This window comes from Hetaerina americana, unplaced genomic scaffold, assembly GCF_022747635.1.
Source record: "Hetaerina americana unplaced genomic scaffold, ioHetAmer1.1.p SCAF_2, whole genome shotgun sequence".
NCBI classification, from domain to species: domain Eukaryota; kingdom Metazoa; phylum Arthropoda; class Insecta; order Odonata; family Calopterygidae; genus Hetaerina; species Hetaerina americana.
In genome coordinates, this window is record NW_027286763.1 from 67,745,184 (window position 1) to 67,768,138 (window position 22,955).

Genomic DNA, 22,955 nt, shown 5'->3' on the forward strand with positions numbered 1-22,955 from the left:
TTTAGACTCGATCACTCCGAGTGAAGACGGACGTGTAAAAAAAATGTCATTTGTTTGTTCCTAGATGAGCGCGCTGAATTAATGACCGATGAAACAAGGCTCGAATTGTCCGTACGAGTGTCCATAAATTTAATTTGGCTGAACGAGAATTAGGAAGGAATTAGGAATCGAGGAAAAATTCTCATGACAATGAAAATGGTGCTACGAACTTTTGGTGCGCGGAACAGTGCGAAAAAAGATTAAAGAACAAACGTTAACGGTCGCGTCGCGATGAAAAAAGACGAAACGTTCTTACATCGACACGTTTAAACCCCGCTGGTAGCAACTTCAAGGCATTGATGTTGCCAGGTGCACAAAAGCGTTTGCAGTGTACGCGGGGTTGGGGCGAGGGTGGACTCCGATTCGATTGCCTCGTTCACGCGGACTTACCGACCCCAGCATCAGCTGCTGGAATTCTGATACAACTGAAAAGAGGTTAAAATTTTCCTCTACAGAAGTTCACCATCCATCTAAGGTCCTTGCAATATTCACATTTTTATTTTACTGCCGGTTTTTCTGATTACACTCAACTCAGCTCTCCCACAATATTTGAAGGCTCTTGAACGCTATGAGAATAACAAAAAAAGTTAAGTTCACTTTTTCATGCTATGTCTCACTCTAAGAGTGGTTAACTTGTTCAAAATCGTGCATTTAATTATTAAAACAAATTATATTGCATTGCATACACATAATTACGTACATATTTACGTCCGTACTCACTCAGGAAGCCCTGACTCATGCCCAGGAGATTTGAACACACTCCAACATAAACCTAAAAGTCATGATGGAATTGTGTCGGTTGCTCAAGCTGTGCGTGAATCAAAACTACTTCCTATTCAAGGGAGCGTTCTTCAAACAAAAGGAAGGGCTAGCTGTTCTATGAGGGTGCCCCTATCTTTGGGGCACTCCCATAGAACGGCTAGCTAGAGTGAGAGAGAGAGACACTAGAGAGAGAGAGAGAGACTAGAACTTTTGGCCGAAATTTTAATGGGCAAATTATAAGAAAAACTTGTATTCCTACGACAAATTATTGAAGAATATCCAATATTGGCACAGATACGTCGACAATGTGTCAAGCTGCTCGACCGGCAGTGAAAGGGAAATATATATATTCAAAGAAATGTTTAATTCACTGCATAATTCCATGAAATTCGCCATTGAAAACAGTGCAGAGGACAAAATAAACTTATCATACATTATTACTATTCGGATAAAAGAACCAAAACATGTGTTTTCCACATATAGGAAACCCAACTATATAGATTCCACCCACAAGTTGTCCACTATCTATTCTATGATACATAGACTAATCCGCATTCCGATGTCCAATTGTGAATTTGAATTAGAACTAGTAACCGTCAAACCATCACCGTTACGGATAGCTACCGTGAATCTCTTATACATATATACTCTCGCATATAGCTTGATACGGAAGCAATAGAAAAAGGGAGCCGTTGGCTCAAGTTTGACACTATGCGGGGATTCTGATAAGGATATGCGCAAGCGGGGAAAAATCTCGTTCATTAGCAATCTGTCTCACCGTATACGCAACACTATCCCGAAGGATAAATTCCGTGTTTCCTTTTACACTCCCTCAACACTCTCTAAATTCCTTTGTGCGCGAAAAGACAAAATTGACTAGCCCAGGATGAGGAGTATATATCAAATACAAAGTGGAAGCAACCCCATTTACGTAGGGCAAACGACCAAGAATTTCGCCATTCGTATTAGCGAATGCCAAAAGTGTACCGTATTAGAGAACTCCCATGGTAGGCAAACATGTACCTGAGTCCTACCAAGCTTTGTCTTGATAATTTTACACCTGAAAAATAAAGGCCAAAATTTAGATGCGTTGGAGCACATCAAAATAATCCAACGAAGAAAAAAGAACACACCTTCCCTCTTAAATGGCGCACAATTCAATTCTGCTCCCTCCCGTCTCAGCTTTGTTTTCCACCGGTGAATGTCGTTGCCCCAGCTACCGACCCAGAGGTTTCCGCTTCGAGGCCGGGGGGATACTCGACCCTTTCTCCCGTCGCTTCACCAGTGAGAATGCAGAGGCCGGATTATACTCGCCAGGCTCCACCACTACGGATTCGCAGGGGGTAGCCATTTAGAGCGGTCCGCCCCTCCTCTGATGTATACTTCACCCACTGGCGTGGATCCCTAGCCTTCAACCGCCCCGGCTACTTGATGATCAAGAGCAGTCCAGCCACGGACTGAAATTCAATATTAATGGGCAATTTTTTCACTCTTTACTTTGTTCCTTCCCCTCCCATTCACCCCGCTACCCCCCACCCCCAAATACCCCTGACCTCTTCCCCCCCCTTGCCGTCCTAGAGGAAACTACATAAACTTGTACCTACCAACATTATTTACCTGAAGATGACGAAGTAACGCCGAAACCTAGGTCGAAATATATTTTATTAACAGTGGAATTGTTGTTTAGTCCGAATCACGATTGACTGATGACTACGCTTTTAATATAGTGTGAGAAGACAGGAAATTTCTGGGAAAATCCGAAAGGGCAGATAATCGACATAAATAAATACCTAGCCATCCTCCAAAAAGATGTGTAGCTGGAGGTGCAAGCACCTGGTGGAAAAGGTATTGTGATAAGAGGGGATATGGAAGAGGAAGGGTAAAGGGAAAATATTCAGTAAAAAACCATCAAATAACGTGCAAATATGCATCAAATAAGGTGCAAATAACGGCAAGCTGGGGGAAGACTCAATTCAAAACAAGGGTTAATTAAACTAATGAATGAGTTATTTGTTTTGCGAAAAAGGGAATCAAAATGAACCACAACCATTTATACGACAGGCCTTTACCATAACAAGACAGAACATGTAGACTTGTAAAGTAAGATGGGGAATTTCTACTATGACATGGACATTCAACTCATGATCTCCGCCCCTAAAGTCACAGGTAATAATGTGTACGAAAGAATCATTAGGGGTTAGGGGATGTCGAAGGTCGTGATGATAGAAAGATTGCAGTGGGTAAACAGCTTAGAGGGAGAAAAAGCTTTTCAGACCACCCGTGATTCATTATAGAAATTCTAGGTAGTACGAATTAAAGTGGAATGTAAGCTGTTCCGGTTAGAACTGCATTTGATTAAAGTCAGGCAAGAGATATAAACTTTTCGTAATACTGATGCAAATTTGAAATATACGGTTGAAGACAAAATTTAGAAATAAGCATGTATCTAGAGGAGAAGGAAATTAACGACATAAAAATAAGTCTAAGGAAAAAGAAAATAATAGTACCAAAATTACAAATGCAAAGCAGCACATGCAATTTGGTAGGCATTAGATAGCATAGGTATTTTGTCCGTGTATTTGGAGAGAATTTTGGAGGAAATTAATATTTTCACTTTAAGGCCTTTGAAGGAAGAATTTCGTTCACAATAGAAGAGTTTCAAATGAAGCGAAACATTATTTGAGGCAGAGAAGTTTAATAAGGAGTTATCAATATTTTAATAGAGATTGTGGTGTAGCTTGGTGCGTGCTCTTCGCCCGCAAGATATCAGAAACAGGTTAAACTGGAGGATATACAGGCAGTAGAAGAATATGAGTAAAGGTGGACGGTCTAGAAACAGGTATACCTGTTTTAGATTGGATTTCTACAATGGATCTACGAAGTAAACAGAACTGCCTCCAAGCCGTGAAAAGTTTTGTAGAGCACAGATCACGCCTCCTAAGGATTAAACATTCTTTAGACTTGTTCATTACATAATAGATCCACTGTTCTGTCAATAAGGAATGCTGGGAAAACTTATTCCTGTAGGACATTCATTTTAGAGTCTTTAAAGAGCTTTGGGGATGTTTGAGGATATATGAGCATGATGAGGTTCACCGATAGAAGAACTGAATGGAGAGCCGTTGAAAAATCAACTTTAGGATTGATGACCATCTATGTTAATTGTGAATTCCAAATGATTTAGTGCAAAAGAAAGGTCCTCTTTTAATTTCTTCCCCGAATTAAGAAAAGTTTACAGCAAAATCAATCGAAGCCTATGAACAGATTAAGTGTCGTGATCTTCAATTCTTCTTACATTTATAGAGTGTGTAAATCCAATCTTATGTATGATAAATTACTGATGAATAATCGGTGGGTCGTGGTACCCCAGGGGGTAGAGTGTTGGACTTCTGACCGGAGAGCCCGGGTTCAATTCCCGGGCAAGGCACTCTGGGCACCTGCAGCTCCACCCAAGCTATGTGATTTTTCGGGTACCAGGTCTTCCTGGGAAACCATAACCGGCACAGGGAAAGGAACTGGCCCCCCTACCCTGATGTGTGAATGTCACACGCCGTCGGACTTAGTACTGGGTGAACTCGACCATCGTCTACCAAACCGACCTTCGGGTTGATTACTGTGTTTGTGGTTTAATGCTTCTTAAAATATAACATTACGTACGATTTACAATGAAAATAATTTTTTAATTCATAAATTGTATTAAATGACGAATATCATAACATTTAATTTTATTTTTATCTAGTTGAAATCATTGAAGTCTGACACAAGAGTCAATTCAATGATTTCATAGCATAAGGTCTCCTATAGATTAGAAACTTAGTCTGACACGGAAATATGAGTACAAAAGCGACATACTAGTAAAAGAAATTCGAGTGAAACTATTTTTTTGGGGATTAAAACCTCTTTGGTTGAATGGAATAAGAATAATGGGTGTTTTACCCACACTTTTTATTTGATATAACTATTTACAACGCATGGGTATAGTAACTCTGACACCTGAGGATGACACCTATCCGTTGAAACAAGTTACGCCAAATAAAAAGTTTATGGAAAATACTTTGTATTCTTCTATTATTAAGGATGAATTTCCGCGTAGTCAAGCCTTACACCATCGCGTGTGCCTCTTTGGTTTTAATACCCTGAGATACACATCCCACAAAGAACGCAATTTGAGGATAAACTGAATATAAAAAAACAGCAAAATTTATTTACTTGAAAACAATAATAATTTATCCGACCTTTTCGATAAAAAATTGAAAATTAGCATATAGAAAATGGTGAGTGACAAGACGTGCTTAAAACGTGAAACCCACAAAGGTTCCTAATTATTGTTATACTACCCACTTGTGCTCTTATGCACTGACTAGTGTAGTTATACCATATCGCTACTGCTTACCAAGAAACCTTAATGAAGATTAGGGATTGAATAAAATAATCATGGTTTTATTAGTCTCATCTGGATTAATAAATCGCCATGAAAAATTGGTCAATCCATGCCCAACCACTCAAATGAATGTAATAAGCATGCTTGGACGATTTATCAATTGCTAATCGCTTTATATGATTTTTTTCCGCGAGTAAACGTAGTTTTGACCGATTACAAATATTTTCCATTGTATTCGTTTATTATTAATTCTGAATTTTGTCCAACGTCGCGCGGTATCCATTTTTCAAATTGAAGTGTCCCTGAAACACTTTGAATAATTGAAAAAAAAAGCGGGAGCAGTGAAGATGGTGTATTAATCGAGGTAGGAATTTCATGACGAGAACTCGAGCTGAAATTAAAACCACACAAACCGGGACCATATCAAAAGAGTTGCGAGATTAATGACCATGTAGAGCGTGACAATAATTGCTAAAAGTACGGATGAAGGTCATTTTTTTCCGGAAACAAAAAGCCGTTAAAAAAAGTGATAAAATAACGTGCTGCATACCACGAGACCACGGAGGAAGAGATCGAATATGAGACAAAGGCTGGGAGGGGGATCAAAGCAAAACTTATGGACTCGGGGGAGCGCAGGTCGGGCGTAAACTGAGCGTCCAACGCATAATCAAGGAGAACGTGTGCATTGTTAATGGCGCCGCAGATCGAGCCTGCGCGGATGACCCCCAGTAATGCGCCCTGGGAGCGCGCATCAAATAGGAGTAAACGCGAACCATTTGGCAAGGAATGACGACCGCATGACCAATGCAAGAATCTCACCCCGCCTGGAAACTTTTTACCTTCGCATCGGGTGCAGACGCGCAATGCAATCCAATTTGTCGGTCATCTCGGTTGGTCTTCCCATTCACAGCAAAAAGAAAGATCAGGCCCCTCAGCACAGGGCGGGTTATTAAAGGGCGGTCTCCCCGTTAGTATGGAATGGCTTATTCGGAAGGTCGGTTTCACGAATGGGCGAAGGGAATATATAGTCGTTGCCTATGTTTTCCGGGAAAGGATGTCTCCGCGGCTCAAATACGACTGGGCAATTTATTAGTCCTGCGCATCCCAATTTCAAAGACTAAGGAGAGACATGGGCGCCGCAAAAGGTCATTCCTGTGAAACTTTTAGCGCTATGGTAGATTACATGTATTAACCAAAGTTATCAGCCCGTAGGTTTTTTCAATAGAGCTCCTCTAGTACTAAGCCCAACGTAGTGTGAAATGCATACATCGGGTTGGGGGACCAGTTCGTTTCTCTGTGCCACCTATGGTTTCCCCGGAAGATTTTACCCAAAAAATCACCCCTCATTGAGTGTGAAGCTAAGGGTGCCCAGAGGCGTACCCGGACCCTACTAAACCGACCTTTGGGTTGATTACTGTATTTATGGTTTATAGATATATATATATATATATATATATATATATATATATATATATATATATATATATATACATTTATATATATATATGTATGTATATATATATTAATAAATACATACATATATATATATATATATATATATATGTTTGTATATATATATATCCAAGCTATAAAATTTTTCGGGTACCAGGTCTTCGTAGGATACCATAACCGGCACAGGGAAAGGAACTGGCCCCCCTACCCTGATGTGTGAATTTCTCACACCGTCGGGCTTAGTAATGGGTAAACTCTACCCTACTACTCTCCATATGTAATATATATATATATATATATATATATATATATATATATATATATATATATAATATGATTTCGCCGTTTACGGGTTTCCTATTTGAATGCACGATTATATTTGGCCAATATAGCTAATTTCCTTTTCTCTGGTGATGCGTACCTTCCAACGTTCTGTAACTACTTGTATGACTGTTTTCTTGTTATTCTTCCCTCTTTTTTGTTCGTTTATTCCTCTAGCAGGGGCTAAAATAGCTCCCGAGAGTTATTATGTAGCCAAAGAATCGGGATACCTGGTATAAATAAGAAACTACCTTACTTCAAAATCAAAGAGCATCCTTATAGCGAAAATAAGGCGGGGAAAGACTGAAAATTACTCGGGGAATAAGTGCAGATAAGGAAGAACCAGCGGATTCATTTTATTTCTGACGGAGCTGTCTCCATGAAACAAAGCATTCCGCAGCTTAATTACTACCGGGTGGACTGAGCTTGGCTTTTATAATTCCGTGGTTGATGGCGAATAAAACTGAGGAGCAGGCTGAACAGGACTTAAATCTATCAGTGTGTACGATTTTACGCTCTCAAATTCAAGGAGAGGGAATCTAGAAATAGCCATTGGGTTTGAACATCAGTGGTGGAAGATTTCTTGTCAGAGCAAACCCGTTAGAAACCTGACCGTTGCACCGATCAACGCATGTCCCTCGGAAACTCAAGGGGGCAAATGTCCGGAAGAAAAATACTACTCTGCCCTGTTACTTTTCTAAAGTGCACAATCAGTGGCCTAGTGGACCAAATCCGATACACATTTTCTAAAGTTCAAGGCTGAAAAATCAAGTCAAAAAAAGATTGTGTCATTACTGATAAAAATGTTCTCAGTGGAACTGTGCATCAAGATGGTCCGCCGAATAGCCATAGGTTACTTTCCATGAAATGGGTAATTAGTAAGCATAGGAAAGATTCTATAGGCATAGTTGGCCAGCCGAAGTCTATCATGATGGATTTGCTCTCAAATTTCGAGTACGTTTCTCCTAAAAACTTCAATTTTACAAGGTTCTTCAAATCTTATTTAGCGAGACACGGCCGCAAGAATTCTTCACGTCGAAAAAGACTGCTATCGCATGCTGCCAAAAGAGGAAGGCTTCTTTGTTAAAGTCAACCGTTCAGTGGAGAATATTGATTGGCCATTTACCCCGCCAAAGCTCACACTGGATATTATAAAGATTTCGCCGCTCACTGACACCAAACGAGAGGGCGATTTACCATCCGTTCCAGCAATTTTCAATTTGCCCGAGCAAATCTAGAGGGATTCTTTACAGTTATTATTTGCGTTCGTTCTGTCTTTCTTGTGCACTGGAATCGGTACTGTAGTAATCTGCCATCAAGACTGCGGAAAACCACCGTCAACTCACACTTTGTTAAGAGTCGTTCTCAGGAACACAATGCCGAGCCGAAAGATTCCGGAGGTAGGCATTTTGGGTAGGTATTATTCATACCTGGATAGGAGTTCTGATACTACGCAATAGCAAATAACCCTCATAGGGCGAAGTTGTCGTTATATCCCTCAAATATAACAATCACATTTAAATTACGACGCTATGCCGCTGTTTTGACGGCCTTCAACTGACTGCCTGTTTCCGCGAATGTTCTTGCCAAAACTCTCACTAATTTCAGCGGGTGATGATGTCGCACGATCAGCTGCTGCTGCATGCTCGTTGTTCCACCATCGTAACGGTGTATAGTTACAGGTGCCAATTTTTCACACAGTAAATTATCAGAATGGAAAATGTAAGATAACACTTAACGATTGCCCTCGTATCTACGTTTGCAGATGAGCTTATTATGAACCTATTTCCCCCCCATTTGGTGTGAAGCTGAAGAAGGTGAACCTATTATGAACCTATGACTTCCTCATAATATCTTCAGAGGTCCTAGATGTATACAATTACGCAACTTGGAAAAATTCTGCAACGCATGCGCATTTGTAGGTTTGGCATTTTGGCATTTCCTTAAGTGACCGTCGTTACAAGTCCAGATACGAACTCTAGAGATGACAGGATTTGCTAGCGCCATCCCGATCTCTACTTGGTATTGAGCACTGTGTGAAGAGCACATCCGTCGGATGGGACGTTAAATAGTAAACCTCTTGACTCATATCGCTAAGAGTAGGTTAATGCTGATCCCAGATTTTTCTCCAGCATTCCTCTATTCTCTCAATATCCTACTTCATCAATTACTCAACTATGACTAATTATGCAAACTGCCTTAAATGTAGGTTGCCTCCCCTAATAACTACTACGTGTTTTGTATTGAGTCTCCATTTGGGCTACTAGTAATACCACAACTCAAGTAAGATATAGGCATTACGGGATCGAAAAAATACCCCCACCATTTTGACATTGATAAATTTCAACAGCCGCTAGGATAAAGGTATTTATATTAAAAACCCACAAGATCACAACCTTCACCGTTAATATCTCCCAGGGAAAATTTCATTTCAGGCTATGATATATATTTCACTCTCTCTCATACAGGTATATGCAATTTGAAGGTATAAAAATGATGCAACTGAAAAAATTAATATTTTCTGAATAACACTTGAAGATAATAAATTATCATCTTAAATATTATTATCATTTTCAAATCTCAATTTATATTAATATATTTCGTACATTCATCAATGCTGTACACAAAATACTTCCGAGTTTTAATTCTTTCATGTGCACAGAGATGCTTCATTAGAAATTAGGCAACAATACGCTGACCGAATTGTATTTAAAAGCCAGGTGGTTTTTATAAACAATGATATTAGAGAAAGGGCGTACGTTCTTCCAGGAAAAGTAGGCTGACGATCATCCTAATTGTGCAGTCTACGAGAATTTTGGTTCTAGTTTCCTTCTTTTACACGAAAACGTGATACCTAAAACTTTGTTTCGAAGTGTTAGCAAGTATTCAAAAGCTCTTCTACGTGACCATAGAGAGGCGTCTTCATTTCCATGACGAAGAGATAAAGAAGAAGAGCGGGAAAAATTCGGTGAAGAGAGAGGGTCAGAATAGAGAACCGCATGAATTATAAATTTCATGAAATGGCAAGCGTCTTTTGTTTTTTTCGCCATTTCCTTCGAAGCACCCTTTTCTTGCATTCTTAATGACCTGAGATGGATTTCTTATTTTTCTCGTAACATTCGTTTGATCTCAGCAGTTTCCGGAATTTTCTTGCTTTTAATTTCTCCGTTGAAATTGAAATTCGTCCGTCAGAGGGTGGGAGAATGGCCGCCGAACACGATTTCCCTTTCTACCTCCCTAACTTGGTTCTTCATTAGGAACAAACACGCCAGACGGGAACCAAATTTTCTCATTTTTTGTCGGCACTTAAATAATTGATTACAACTCGATTTAGTACTTCGAAGTGCCGAAATTGAACACCGATTCCTTCATTTCCAGGTTACCCCGGTGAAAAATTCCCAGCCCTATATTCATTGATCACTTAAATACTCAGCCGAGTAATATTTCATTGCGACATACATTTCTAATCACTCGACCTTATCCGTCTCCGTACAAAACTGAGGATAAGAATAATGAATTGATTTATTTTTGTCCTAAAAACTTGCTAGGCTTCGAATTATCTTCCAAAATTTTAGCGCCTTTTCCAGTTGTTAGTGCACAGAATATTTTCCGGAAAATTTAGTTCAGCTAATACGAAATGAGATTTAAAACTCAAACGGATAATGAGTACTTCTCTTAGCATATACGCAAAAGCAAGAAAGATGGTACTTTAACCGTGTATATTTTGATATTCTTGAGGGTGAAGACAATGAATTTGGACAAAGATGAAATCCTTATGCTGAATCAAAACTGAAAAGGAAAAGAGTGACCCTTAAAGGTCGCGATCCCAATTCCTTTAATTATCATATAAATACGCCATAATGATTCAGCCATTTGGAAGCGAATCCAGTACGTCACATATTTTCTGGGGGTTTGAATTTGAAACGTGGTTTGAAAATTTCTGATGGTCAAATCTTAATTGATTGTAGCATATGGTACTGTTCGCCATACATCCTAGTTATGACGCATTAAAAATATAAATAAATTTAAAATATTTTTTCCATATTATATTTTCATATAAATACAAACTCCGTCTGGCTAGTTTGGAATTCGAACGAAGAAATTTGGCGATAAAATTATTTTTGGAACATTATATAGAGTAATTCTTTGCTTTTCCGTGCGTTCCGATGTCATCGACGGATTTTGGATATTTGTATGTTCCCTTTCACGTGGTTTTGAGCAATATTTTTATCCATAACTTTGTAATCAGTAGTAAATTTCATAGTTGCTGACGCGATTCAATACGAAGCGTCTCCTATCGCAAAATTTGGCTAACGCCTATAGAAAGTGAACCTGAAGAGAAAGTTTGCTATGATTATGGAAGCCAAATAATACATACATCTTTCGATCTTGCGAATCACAGAGCGGTTCATTGGAAATATGATGACATGCCGAGTGAAGTGATGCGGTAAGGATCCTTACTATTTTCATTGGTGAATTCCTAGATTTCCAGCAGTGTTACATCCATTGAAATAGATGTAACATTGATCCTACTGAAAAACACAATCCATATCGAATTCTATGATTCCCTAAGTCAATTAAACGTGCAACAAAGCCAAAGGCAACATTCCTTTCCAGATTTGCGGAAGATTAAAATATTAATAAAAAAAGAATCTCGAAAACGAACGGTGAAACCCAATAGCGTTTTCTCTCTATCCAAGTCCGTCCCTAGAACCGTTTAGGCATTGCCGCTGGAGTACCGGCGTCAGACAGATGATATTTGTTTAGTTCAGTATCTCATTCAAATCCATCAATATTAATTGAACGAATCTGGATATTGAACGACACACTGTGAAAGGATAGATAAATCTTCCTTGTTTATTCACCATCATTCCCAGTATTTTGTATGCACCAATATATTCTGAGCACAATATCATGTCACTTGCGTCATTGGCGATAGCAAAAGGCTCCATTATTAAGAAGGCTTATCGGCAAAAATAGATATGTGGCATTATATGAGGCATGACGCCGTTACAATAAATGCTCTTGGACTCTGTACAGCTCGTAACCGTGAAGCCTACCAATGATAGCTAGTGGCAAGTACCGCACCCGCAAGGGTCGCCGGTCAAAACTCATTTGGGGAATGGGAATCGTTTTGCCGTGTGCTTTCCACAACTGGGGTATGATTATCAAAGTGAAATGCCTATACGCCTTGACAATCCCTAATCCCGCCACGGGATATCTCCATACAGTAGGGTGGGCATAAAGTGGATGAGCAAATTTTCGTGGAATACGGAATACTCATGAAACATATTTCCAATTGTAAGTAGCGGGCGAATATCATCGTGCTGTGGCACTGAATTTGTTCCAATTCTACAATAAATTGCAACATCCTTTCTCTGAGAATGACATCCGAGTCATTTAACACTAATCCTTTGAATACAAACTTTAATCTTCGAGAACGGAACGAACTAAACCGCAAGTTCTCCTTGAAACAAACTCCCGGAAACCTCAAACAATCGGGATTAATGGATCAAGCCAAAGACGAGCCGATGTTGATTGAGATGAAACCATTCAAGTAGGACGCATTCCTGAGTATTCGCTAGGCAGTGAGCATTATATTGTGCACAATTATCACCCCTTCATAGCGGAACAAAACCTAATCTACGCAATGACTCATGTTTTGTATTGACAACGTTTTGTGGAGAATAAAAAAATCACATATTTAAAGAAACGATTCCAACGCTCTTTGAATGAACTTCTTTTAGATGCATAACTCTTATCTTGAAAAATCAACCGACTGACTACGCTGATTACCTCGATCTCATCAGCAGATTTCCGCATCTTGCATTGCTCTCGCAGTGATACTCTTCGAGGAACTAAATTCAATAAGTCACCCACCCGACCGATTGGCAGTGATTCTGATACTTACAAGCCATAAACTACAACTGTATAAATCTCTAATTAGGTTTTCGTTTTACAAATTCCACCTTCAAGTCTAGGTATTATTAGTAAAACCATCCACAGCATCCCATGCCAATTCCCCACCTTAAACTCTTCAATGCGTAAGAATTATTTATTCACGAATGAGCGTGAAATAAGTTTTGGACTGATATAATCACTTCTCTTTTCCATCACTTCGCCGAAACGCAGACATAAAACCTTCTCCTTCGAATTTTCAGCAGCACGGAAGACAAATCAAGTAGAGTTGAGCCCTTTTCTTGAAATAACTAGAAATAAACACGAATTTTTCCATACGTAAAGTCTGCGGTCAAGCAAATAAAAAATTGGGATTCATTAGACGCATTGTCGGCAAAAGTGACTCAAAGGTCAAGGAACGTTGTTACCACGCTCTTGTAAGGCCTCATTTAGAATACGCATGCAGCGTGTGGGACCCGAGTGAAAAAGGTCTCATTCGGGAAATTGAGAAGGTTCAACGCCGGGCAGCCCGTTTTGTAAAAAATTCCTACGATAAAACGCAAAGCGTTACCGAAATGCTCATGGATTTGGGGTGGGAATCATTAGAAGAGAGACGATTCAATGCAAGACTGAAATTATTAAATAAATTCAGATACGCATGTTTCAGCACCGAGTTCTCGCAGATTATTCGTACTCCTACATACATTGGTCGCTTGGATCATGTATATAAAATTCGGGAAATAGATGCCAGGACTAGCCGACTCAAGGACTCCTTCTTCCCACGGACAATACGGGATAGCAACTGTAGTGTTATAGATAGTAAAAATTCCACTTGCCACCCTCAGTGTCTAAAAAATAATTAGTTCTACTTAAATGCATGCTCCTCCACTAACCTTATGTGTTTTGTTATAATAACCCATTCTTTCCGCATGACATCATTCGTGTTCTGTTCATCTGTTTTTAAGTTTCCCTTTCAGTCCCTCTTCCCTCCCGGCGGGGGGAAATTCCTGCTACCCGCAACGTTGGGTCGCATTCCCTTCCTTTTACTGTCTCTTTGGGGGGTAGAGTGTTTTGTGGTGCATTTTCATGTGGTAGTGATGTTTCACATTCTTGCTTGTTGTGTCCTGGCTTGCGTGTTTTAGGATGGCTTTCGTGCTGTATCCTGGGGTGCAGTTTTTTGTTGTTTTGCAGTGTATGTGTTTGCATGAGTATTGGATGGAGGGAGTTTTGCATGAGTGTGTGCGCTGCTGGGGTGTAATTTTCCGTGTTGTTTTTGCATGTGGTATTTTTCGTTTTTACGGTTGGTGACCTAACACCCCCCGCCACACGCCCTTGCGGCGGCTTGCGGGGTATTATGTAGATGTAGATAGATGTAGATTTTTTCCTAAATGCCCTATCTAAGGCATCTGCCCATTGGTAATTAAAAACCAAACTGCCCCGAGGGAGACACTTAACGTATCACCCCTATCTTAATGTGCTGACAAGCCGCTCTGCTTCCAGAATCAACGACCAAATGTAATTTATCATCCGCTCAATACGGGTTTTGATATTTTTTTACTTCCCCCACCTTACAGGTTTTATTATCCCGAGAGTACTTCGTGAAATCCCAAATAAAAATCTCAATCTCAATCTTTGACTATAAAAACCTTTGACAAATGACAGCCATTAAGTCGCATCACGCCGCCTAATGGAACTGGGGCGTCTCTCATACAAGTTACGTGACAACTGGGAACAATATGTGGGAACGGGAGCCGTAGAAGCCAAGGGAATGGTGCGATGTGTCTCATTTCATATTGTTCGGCCATTTTTTCTTATAAAAAATCGCCATTTTTGTCTTAAAAAGGCAATTCCACAAATTTAGATAGATGTATGCATAATGAAATCGTGCAAATTTTTGCTCATCCTTCGATCTATGACGATCCATAAAAAATTCACCTGAAATGCCTTTCCAACACTTAGCGTCAAAATTGGGCAGTCCAAATAAACCAGCGTGTAAATACCCGTTTTCTTTGCGATCCAAAAGATTGTTTAAAATGTGAATTTGGCACTCTACCAACATATTAAAATATAAGAGCTGCTCATAACTGCGATTTCCTAAATGTTTTGTCGAAGCATAAGTCTTCCGATTCTTCGTCTAAATAATTCTAATGAAAAGCCTGCATCACCACGACATATGAGAAAAAGCAAATGGAAAATCGAAAAAATGTTATAACAAAGCATCAATTTCAAAGCGTAAGAATCATTCAACTTGACCGTGAAAACCGTACGCAACCAGAGGCAACCATTGGTAAAGGCATACTTCTCCAAGATCATTAATCAGGATTCGCATGACGTAAATCAATTTTTTTTAGAGGCAATTCTTATCCATCTTGATGTATTTCCATCACGTTCTCGAAGTTACTGGAAAATTTAGCTTAACTATTGTGTAACTACATCCATTCTCACATGTTTTAGTCTGTATATCTAACCACTACACGCCTGATGAAATCACGTTTCATTAACGGCTGCTCCATCCACGTTTCGGATGACGTACATGTTTATTTCCTTGGCAGTCTAGACGGCAGCAGGCGCATGCTTATGCCTGCGCCCATCACGGCTGGTAAAAAAAAGAAAAACAGACGGCCGAGTTATGTTTCGAAAACGATAAGGCTCCTGATACGACCGGAAACTCCGCTAAGGCCACGAAGGGGCGACCGAGGTTCCTCCGACACCAAGCCTACGGCGCAGAGTACTCCTCCGAGCATTGTGGCCCCATAGCTCTACAGAGAGATAACACGGAACGCCGACGTTTCTCTCATAACACTCTCTCGCCCTTTCTTCCTCGCAGGATGTGAGGGAGCTAGAGAGAGCTGACACGACCCGGAGTCAACCTTCCCTCCCGAAAAAGGCTGACATGGATATGGGTCCCTCTACCCTTCGCTCCGATCGAGGAAAGCCGGGTAGAGATGTGCAATGTTTTCGGACGCGCGAACCGCGGACCACCCTCAACAGGTGCCCCGGCGTTTTACCCCGAGTGTTGCCGCCTTCAGACTCGATGCGAGGCGGATAGCGGCGGAGGAGCCGACGGTCGACTGAGGCAGCGAGCGGACGACGAACCGGCGTTCGACGATCGCTCCGCTGCGCACTCCAACGGGTTCCCTGAGTGCCCAATCGCACAAACGTATGTAGTATGTACGTGTGCATGACAAGAGGAGGATGACGTGGGCGAAGTGTGATCATAGACCGGTCGTACTTACACTCTCACCGCGAAGGGAGACTGGTCGCCTCATCTAAGGCGGCACATGCAACAGACTACCAACCTATCCCGTACAAAAACGTCATCATTAACTTATTTGGGCAAGTGAAAGTAGATATTATATTTTCCACTATCATTTTTATTGCCAACGTACAAAGCATTTCGAAGTTTCGTACAACGCGCTTTGATGTGTTCAAGAGCAACGATATTGTTCTTAAATACGACGTTTTGACCGTGATACGAGTTTATTCTACAAACTTTATTTTGTACGCAAACAATAAAATACGGTAGAAAAACAATAGTTTCATTCATTAGAAAGATCCACAAATTGGAGCCAGCCTAAGTGCCTATCTATGCATTGGGTGGTAAACTTGCATATGTTTTATTTACGTCGGTCAGAAATTACTCGTACTTCTCCCTGTTGTCGTTTTTGTATCAATGCTCTGCAGAGTAATTAGCCTTAATCCACAATCCCTGTGGGAGGAGAATGTTACACGACAGTTTCCTCACTAGCCATATAAAAATCGGTTATTTCCTTATCGCAAAATATGGCAACATCCCAGGCGGCCCAATAATAAATGAAGCTGTTTACGGTGGGTGACCTTTCGACGTCGGAGAAGACCGAATTTTCCGGGCTTACACAAGCCAGCGCGAATGTAAACAATGGTCAGCTGAGGAAAGCTGCCGAGTTTGTCTCCGTCATTATGCATGACGACGCTCAAGCGTAAATATTTAAGTGATCAGAGAAAATCAGCGTGGTGAACATTAATTGGGGTTCTTTTAAAAATAACGATTTTTGCATGGAGAGGTTGAAATTTCAACAACGGACTTTTGTCCGTTTTCGTTGCTTAATGCCTTAAGATTCGAAACAGATGCGCCGAAACCAGACGATGTAACGCTCATGCGTCCGTTGGTATTATTTGTTTACGCTGGTACCAAAAACCCGTTGCGGAAACGAATGAGAAATTGACACAGGCGAAACAAACAAATAGCCTCGCCTAAAAAGTTATTGTTCGCGAGACAGAATTCAGTTTACGAACTGTTGATAGAATAAGATTTACGTGATGCCCAAGTGTTCTCTAAACACCTTCCAATATTTTAGTCACCGTCTACACTTGCTTATATCAACAGGCAAAAACAAACGGTAAGGACGATGAGCACTATGTCACCGGGTTGCCAGCCACGCCAGAAAGATATTTCCCGTGGCAAGGAAGCACGATGATACGGGTGCGGTTTCCATCTGGTTCTGAAAGATTTATGCCTTCGGCGTCGTTCACGGAAAGGTCTCGGCGATAAAATGGGGAGAGGTGAATCATGAAAACTGAACTAACCTTCCTCATCACTGGCACGCCTTTCCGAACGCGCCCCGGACTGGTTGGCCCCCATCACGTGACGAGGAGAGGTTGTGAACAGGAGGGGTCCAGCACGCCCGCGTTTACACGCTAACTATAACAGAGCGCCGAATTCGGCTCGCTGGGGAGTCCGCCCCGTGTGGATCCTCCGCCGACCCCCAGTCGCCTCCACCAGGCATTAAAGACGAATACGGCGACCCCGGAATGTACCCTTACGGTTCCGGAGAGGAGACCGCCGACCGATGAAGGGAGTCACCGATCCGACGTCCGCCACATCGCCGATCACGCCATGGCGGCGGCGAGGGCGTCGTCGCCTCCGGGGGACGTCGGGAGAAGTCCGTGCGCGCCCTGGCGAGAGGGGCTGTGCGTGTGTTGCTGCGGCGGTTAAGAGCCCGAGGTTAGCGAGAGCAGCGGCTGGGACTCGTGTTGGGAGCCCTGCTTCGGCAAGGCGGGGCGGAGAGGGAGAGCGCCGAGCTCTCTCTCTCGCCGAGACGATAGAAGAGGCGCGGGGGATCAGCCGCCGCGGAGCGAACTGGCGATTGAGCGGTCGTTTTGCGAGAGTCGGTCGTTCCTGTTGGGGTGGCGGTGATGGTGAGGGTAGGGGAAGAGGGTGGGGAGGGGACAGGGAGCACAGAGAGAGGAAGGGAGTAGGAGAGTGGAGCGTTGGTGCTGGGTGTTATGCGTGTTTCGGAGAACCTGAGAGAGAGATAGGGGATGGGATGGGGTCAGGAAGGAGAGCGGTGAGGAGGGAAGTGGGAGGAGTTAAGAGAAGGGAGTGGGGGAGCGTAGGGGCGAGGGCGGGGAGGATGTGGAAGGGGGGTTGTGACTGGAAAGAGGAAGTGGGCTACTTCCTACGCATGCGCCTTCTAACTCGGCGCCCCGAGTTTATTTTCCCGAGAGCTGCTCTTTGGCCCTTTTCTCGCCAGGAAAATTCAAGGCGAAATGCATGCCAGACGCGAGCGAACCTGTCACGAATAATTCGACAAGGTTCTTTCCCGTTTTAATCGGGAATCAAAAGAAAATCCTTAGCTCATTCCCTCTTCCTCTTCCAAAACCGCTCGATTCACCGATTCCGATCGCTTTTTTTGAAATTTTTCTTTGAGCGCAAGGTACTTTTAAAGCCGGATAAGAAACCGTTCAAAATCTTTCACAAAGTACAATATTTACTTCAATTATACCGCAATCAATTTTCTTTGACCTTTTTGGACCCCTGATAGAGCTCCTCTTTTGAAATTTCAGGTCATTCACGACAATAACGTAGATTTACTTTTAGAACATTTTAAACCGACTCTTCTATTTTTCATTGGTATCTCTGTGTGCCTAAAGCGTTTAAACATTTCATCACCCTGTCAACAATTCTATTTGATATTATTTTATAGTTTATGATGTCGTTTTCGCTCAGGGTTTGCGTAGTTTGAAACTTGGTTTAATGCATAATAGAGTTTTCTATCAATAATTATTGTATTTATTTCAAAAGGACACTTTGCGATAAAATGCCGCTGGAAGAAAACGACCGATGCCAAAAAAAACACTGTGTAACTAGAATCAATCCCATGAATTCTCCCAATCAATCATTTTTTCCCTGGTTTGAAATTGCCCAGCGTTCACTTTTCCCTAGTCAACTCCCACCCTTAGTAAAGAGGCCATTTTAATGTCCAATGTTTAAGACTTTACCTGGGCTGCGTGCTCGACCATTGTAAAATTTAGGCATCGATGAAATCGGAAAAAAATAAATGTACTTGGAAATAATGAAAAGCGACTCAATATTACTTAAATAACTATTGTTAAGGTATATAATGTTAACTGCCAGGTACAGCAATGAGTTTAAAACTTAAGTCTAACAACCGTTGATGAAGATTACATTTTTGAAGCAACCGTAAACCAGTATGTATAAATAAAGACTCAAACTCTTTCATTCTACTCGCAATTTTAACAAGCGAAATGATAATTCCCGTTGACGTCATTACGAATGGCGTGTTCATAAGGGTTGAAAGGGTAGAAAATAAGATTCAATTCAAGACAAAAAACGGAAGGAGAATCGCAACCCAAACATCTTCGGTTTGGAAACTACCCAATAATTATGAAGAGAAAATAATAAAAGCCGCCTCAGTGATTGCCGATGAATTCACGTGGAAACTCGTTTACCTGAGTTGGGTTGACAAGAGCAAAAATGGAGAGCCGAGTTGGTTGAAAATAGTGAGATTCAGAATTGACAAATCCAATAGCGCATTCATTTCCCCCGAAGAAATATGTAGTCCATTGAGCGAATTTTGCGACGTAGAAACGTAGATTATTTAACTCCGAAATCTCTAAAAAATAAGCGTCACGTTAAATAAGGTGTTGAATATCAATATGCGGCCGACTATGAATTATACATTCTCTGATGACTGGAAAAAATTAAGTCATTATCATGCATGTCAGATGAACAAAGAGACAATGAAGTTTCCGATGAAAATTGCTTTTACTCTCGTTCAAAAATATTTATTGACATTTAAATAGGAAATACTTGGCGATCTTCGGCAGAGCAATATAAAATTGCTTATAAATTATTTTGAGGATAGGGAGCAATCAAATTTCTCCATGATCAAGAGCCGTTGCTTGTTGGATCCGTTCCCAATTGTTTCAATTAGGGCAGTCAACAGTAGCTTGCTATTCGATTTACTGTGATGTTGTTCTCCACCCAAATTACGATCATGTACGAGGATGAAGTGAAAGCTCCGCTTCACTAGCACAGTATCTGGCTCACTCCTGGTACACTGTAATGATGTTCGACGAACTCAGTGCTGTAGGTAGACATCCCGGAAACCATGCTGTATGTAACGCTCTTTCCGTGGTTCTATAACCTTTTTGTGATGCGTGGCTTAGCCAGAGCTAGTGACGCTTTGAAGCTGGCTTCTCTGGAGCTAAGCCATGGTTAAAGAGGTCAATTTAACATGCAGCGAAGATATGGAGAGGTGGATCGACATCTTGAAATTCGGCTTCTGATGAGCATGGTTAATGAATAGTTTACTCAGTAATACCGGGTTTTATTTATATTCATATATTTATGACGATATCATTTTTGTCCAATGATTCATGTCTACAGCCCATTAAAAATTAATTTTAACTATACTATACCTGTTGTTTTTAAACATTAGGGACATTGAAAATTTTCAAATACGATTACGTAATTTTTGTCCAAGTTTTCATGATTTTTCGCGAATGATATGTTTTCGTGACTTTTATTTTAAAACGCGATTCGGGTTCTAACGTCTGCACATACTTTGAATATTATTTTGCGGTGTAATACCGTTATTTGCTCAAAGCTTTGGCATTGTGCCATTTCCATCACGTAAATTTACTGGAAGGTGGTTTTTTATAGTGAATTTTGGAGAGTGAATAATTTAAACAAATACATTTTCAAAATTATAATAGATTCTTCATTACAATTATTAAAATAGATTTTATTGCAAATATATACTCTGAATGTTTCCACACATATGGTCAAATTTTATATTTTGAAATCCATACTATCCATGCATGTTAAATCTTAACCAATGCACTTGCCTCACAGAAGAAACCAGTTCGAAAATTGTCACAGTGCAGTTGAAACATCGGCACCCGCGGTGCTACTGTTATAAAACACTTGGAAAAACACGAATATTTTGGCGTGCATAAAAGAGCACCTTTTTTAATGTTTTGATTTTCTTCTTCATACGTAAATAAAGCTGCCATATCCCACAAAATTAATATGCAAATTCAAAACATGAAACCATTATTCAGCTGAATATTCTAAAAGTTACTTAACATGTCTGAGTTGGCTACAAAATCTAGGGTATCATAAAGAGATCTCAGACAATACTCTAATATTTCTTTTTACATATACTTGAGGATTTTCAAGTGGACTTTTCTAACAAAGTTAATTGCAGTAACTCGGATATTAATAATTGATGTTATAATATAATATCAGCATAAATTTTGAAATTATATTTCATTGTTTTGGCACTAAATATATTAGGGGGTCGGAACAGTGTATCTAACGTCGATCCCTACTTGGAGTCTCATGTAGAGAGCACATCACGAGGAGTACGCCCTCCGTCAGATGGGACGTTAAATTGTTTACCCCTGGCAGTCTTTCTGCAGAGAACAAGTTAATGCCAGGTTTCTCTAAGCCTTTCCTCCGTCTCTTGAACATCTTATATCTACCTAATTACCATCTTATTTGGAAAATTCCACAGTTCTTTGAAGCATAGAGATTGAATAATGTGGGAGTGGTGGGTGGTTAAATGATACAGCAATGTTTGCTCAATTCTATTAATATCAGGTAAATATGCGGGGGGTTTTAATTTTATTTAAATATTTCCCAAGCAATGTTTATCCCAATGGCGCTGTGTAGTGAGCACAGTCTTTAGGGTGAGGGAGGTGATTTAACTCAAAAGCTCATCTTAAGTTAAACCCGCGTTTTAATTGATACCCATTACTTTCAGCACATTTCTGAAAAAGCACTTAAATTTTAATTATCATAAATTTTGGTCAATTTTCAATACCTAAACACAATTTACCACGAATCATTTATAAAAATCATCAGCTAAACGTGGAATAGTGGATCGAGGTGCGTTCAAGTTTTCAGGTTTCCCAAGATTTATCTGACCAACTACAAAAACCAGAAAATTGAAACCTCTGTTACTTCTCTACATAATCTCCATGTAGACGTACGTATTTTCCACAACGTGGGCACCATGATTCCACAACCGTTGAGAACCCTTCCTTTGGGGTCTCTTATGCCTGATGCTTGCACGGATCCAGCTTGTCCATGACCGAGGCTTCTTGGGTTCGTTGTTACATGACGCTCAGCCTTATTTGAACCGTCGCACCCAAGACGCTTTTCACATCCATAAAATCATCGCCTTATGTCCCACTAAATGGAAATGAATTTCAATGGGTTTTTAACCAAGTAAATGGAGAAAATGGATGATTACAAGCTATTCTTGTACACCAAATGATGTCATTTAAAGCATTGAAAATGATTCTCACTCTATCGGCAGCTATACGAGCCCTGTTCACTATCCGATTCAGCCATCATTGTCTTGTGTTCTTTATGAAGATCTCCCACGTATTTTAAGCTCAACCACACCTTCTTCAATATTTTCCTTTAAACTGGTAGTCCCAAGAAGAAAGTTGGAATGTCTCAGAACTTGAATGCATCTCATAGAACAACATACGTACATGCAGATTGATAATTTTCCATTATTGGACAAAAGTCTCCTAATAAACTCTTTCGCCTTATTCAGAGTTTTTAGCGATACTTGTGGCGTTTTAAGTAGCGGTGATGGTTCGTATATGCAGATGAATACTAAACGCTTCACAAAAGAACCAAAGAAAAAGAGAAGGAAATTTCACGAGGCGATCAAGAGCGTACGAAGGCGGTTAAACGGGTTGCCTTCCCAACAGGCGCTACGCATGACAACTCGCAGTCACAGTCCATTGAGGGTTTTTTTTAATTCATACCTGGTACCTAGTTTTTCGCAGCAAAAAT

General features: G+C 40.6%; 1 protein-coding gene across 1 annotated transcript in view; it reads right to left on the reverse strand.

Moving 5' to 3' along the window:
* The window catches only part of LOC139687560 (serine/threonine-protein kinase 32B), a 538,955-nt gene extending 520,901 nt beyond the window's left edge, over positions 1-18,054 (reverse strand). Inside the window, exon 1 of the mRNA XM_071584772.1 lies at positions 17,420-18,054. Coding sequence (XP_071440873.1) covers positions 17,420-17,474 — 55 coding nt within the window. The 5' untranslated portion in view covers positions 17,475-18,054. The remainder of the gene's footprint in view (positions 1-17,419) is intronic.
* Positions 18,055-22,955: the final 4,901 nt, after the last annotated feature.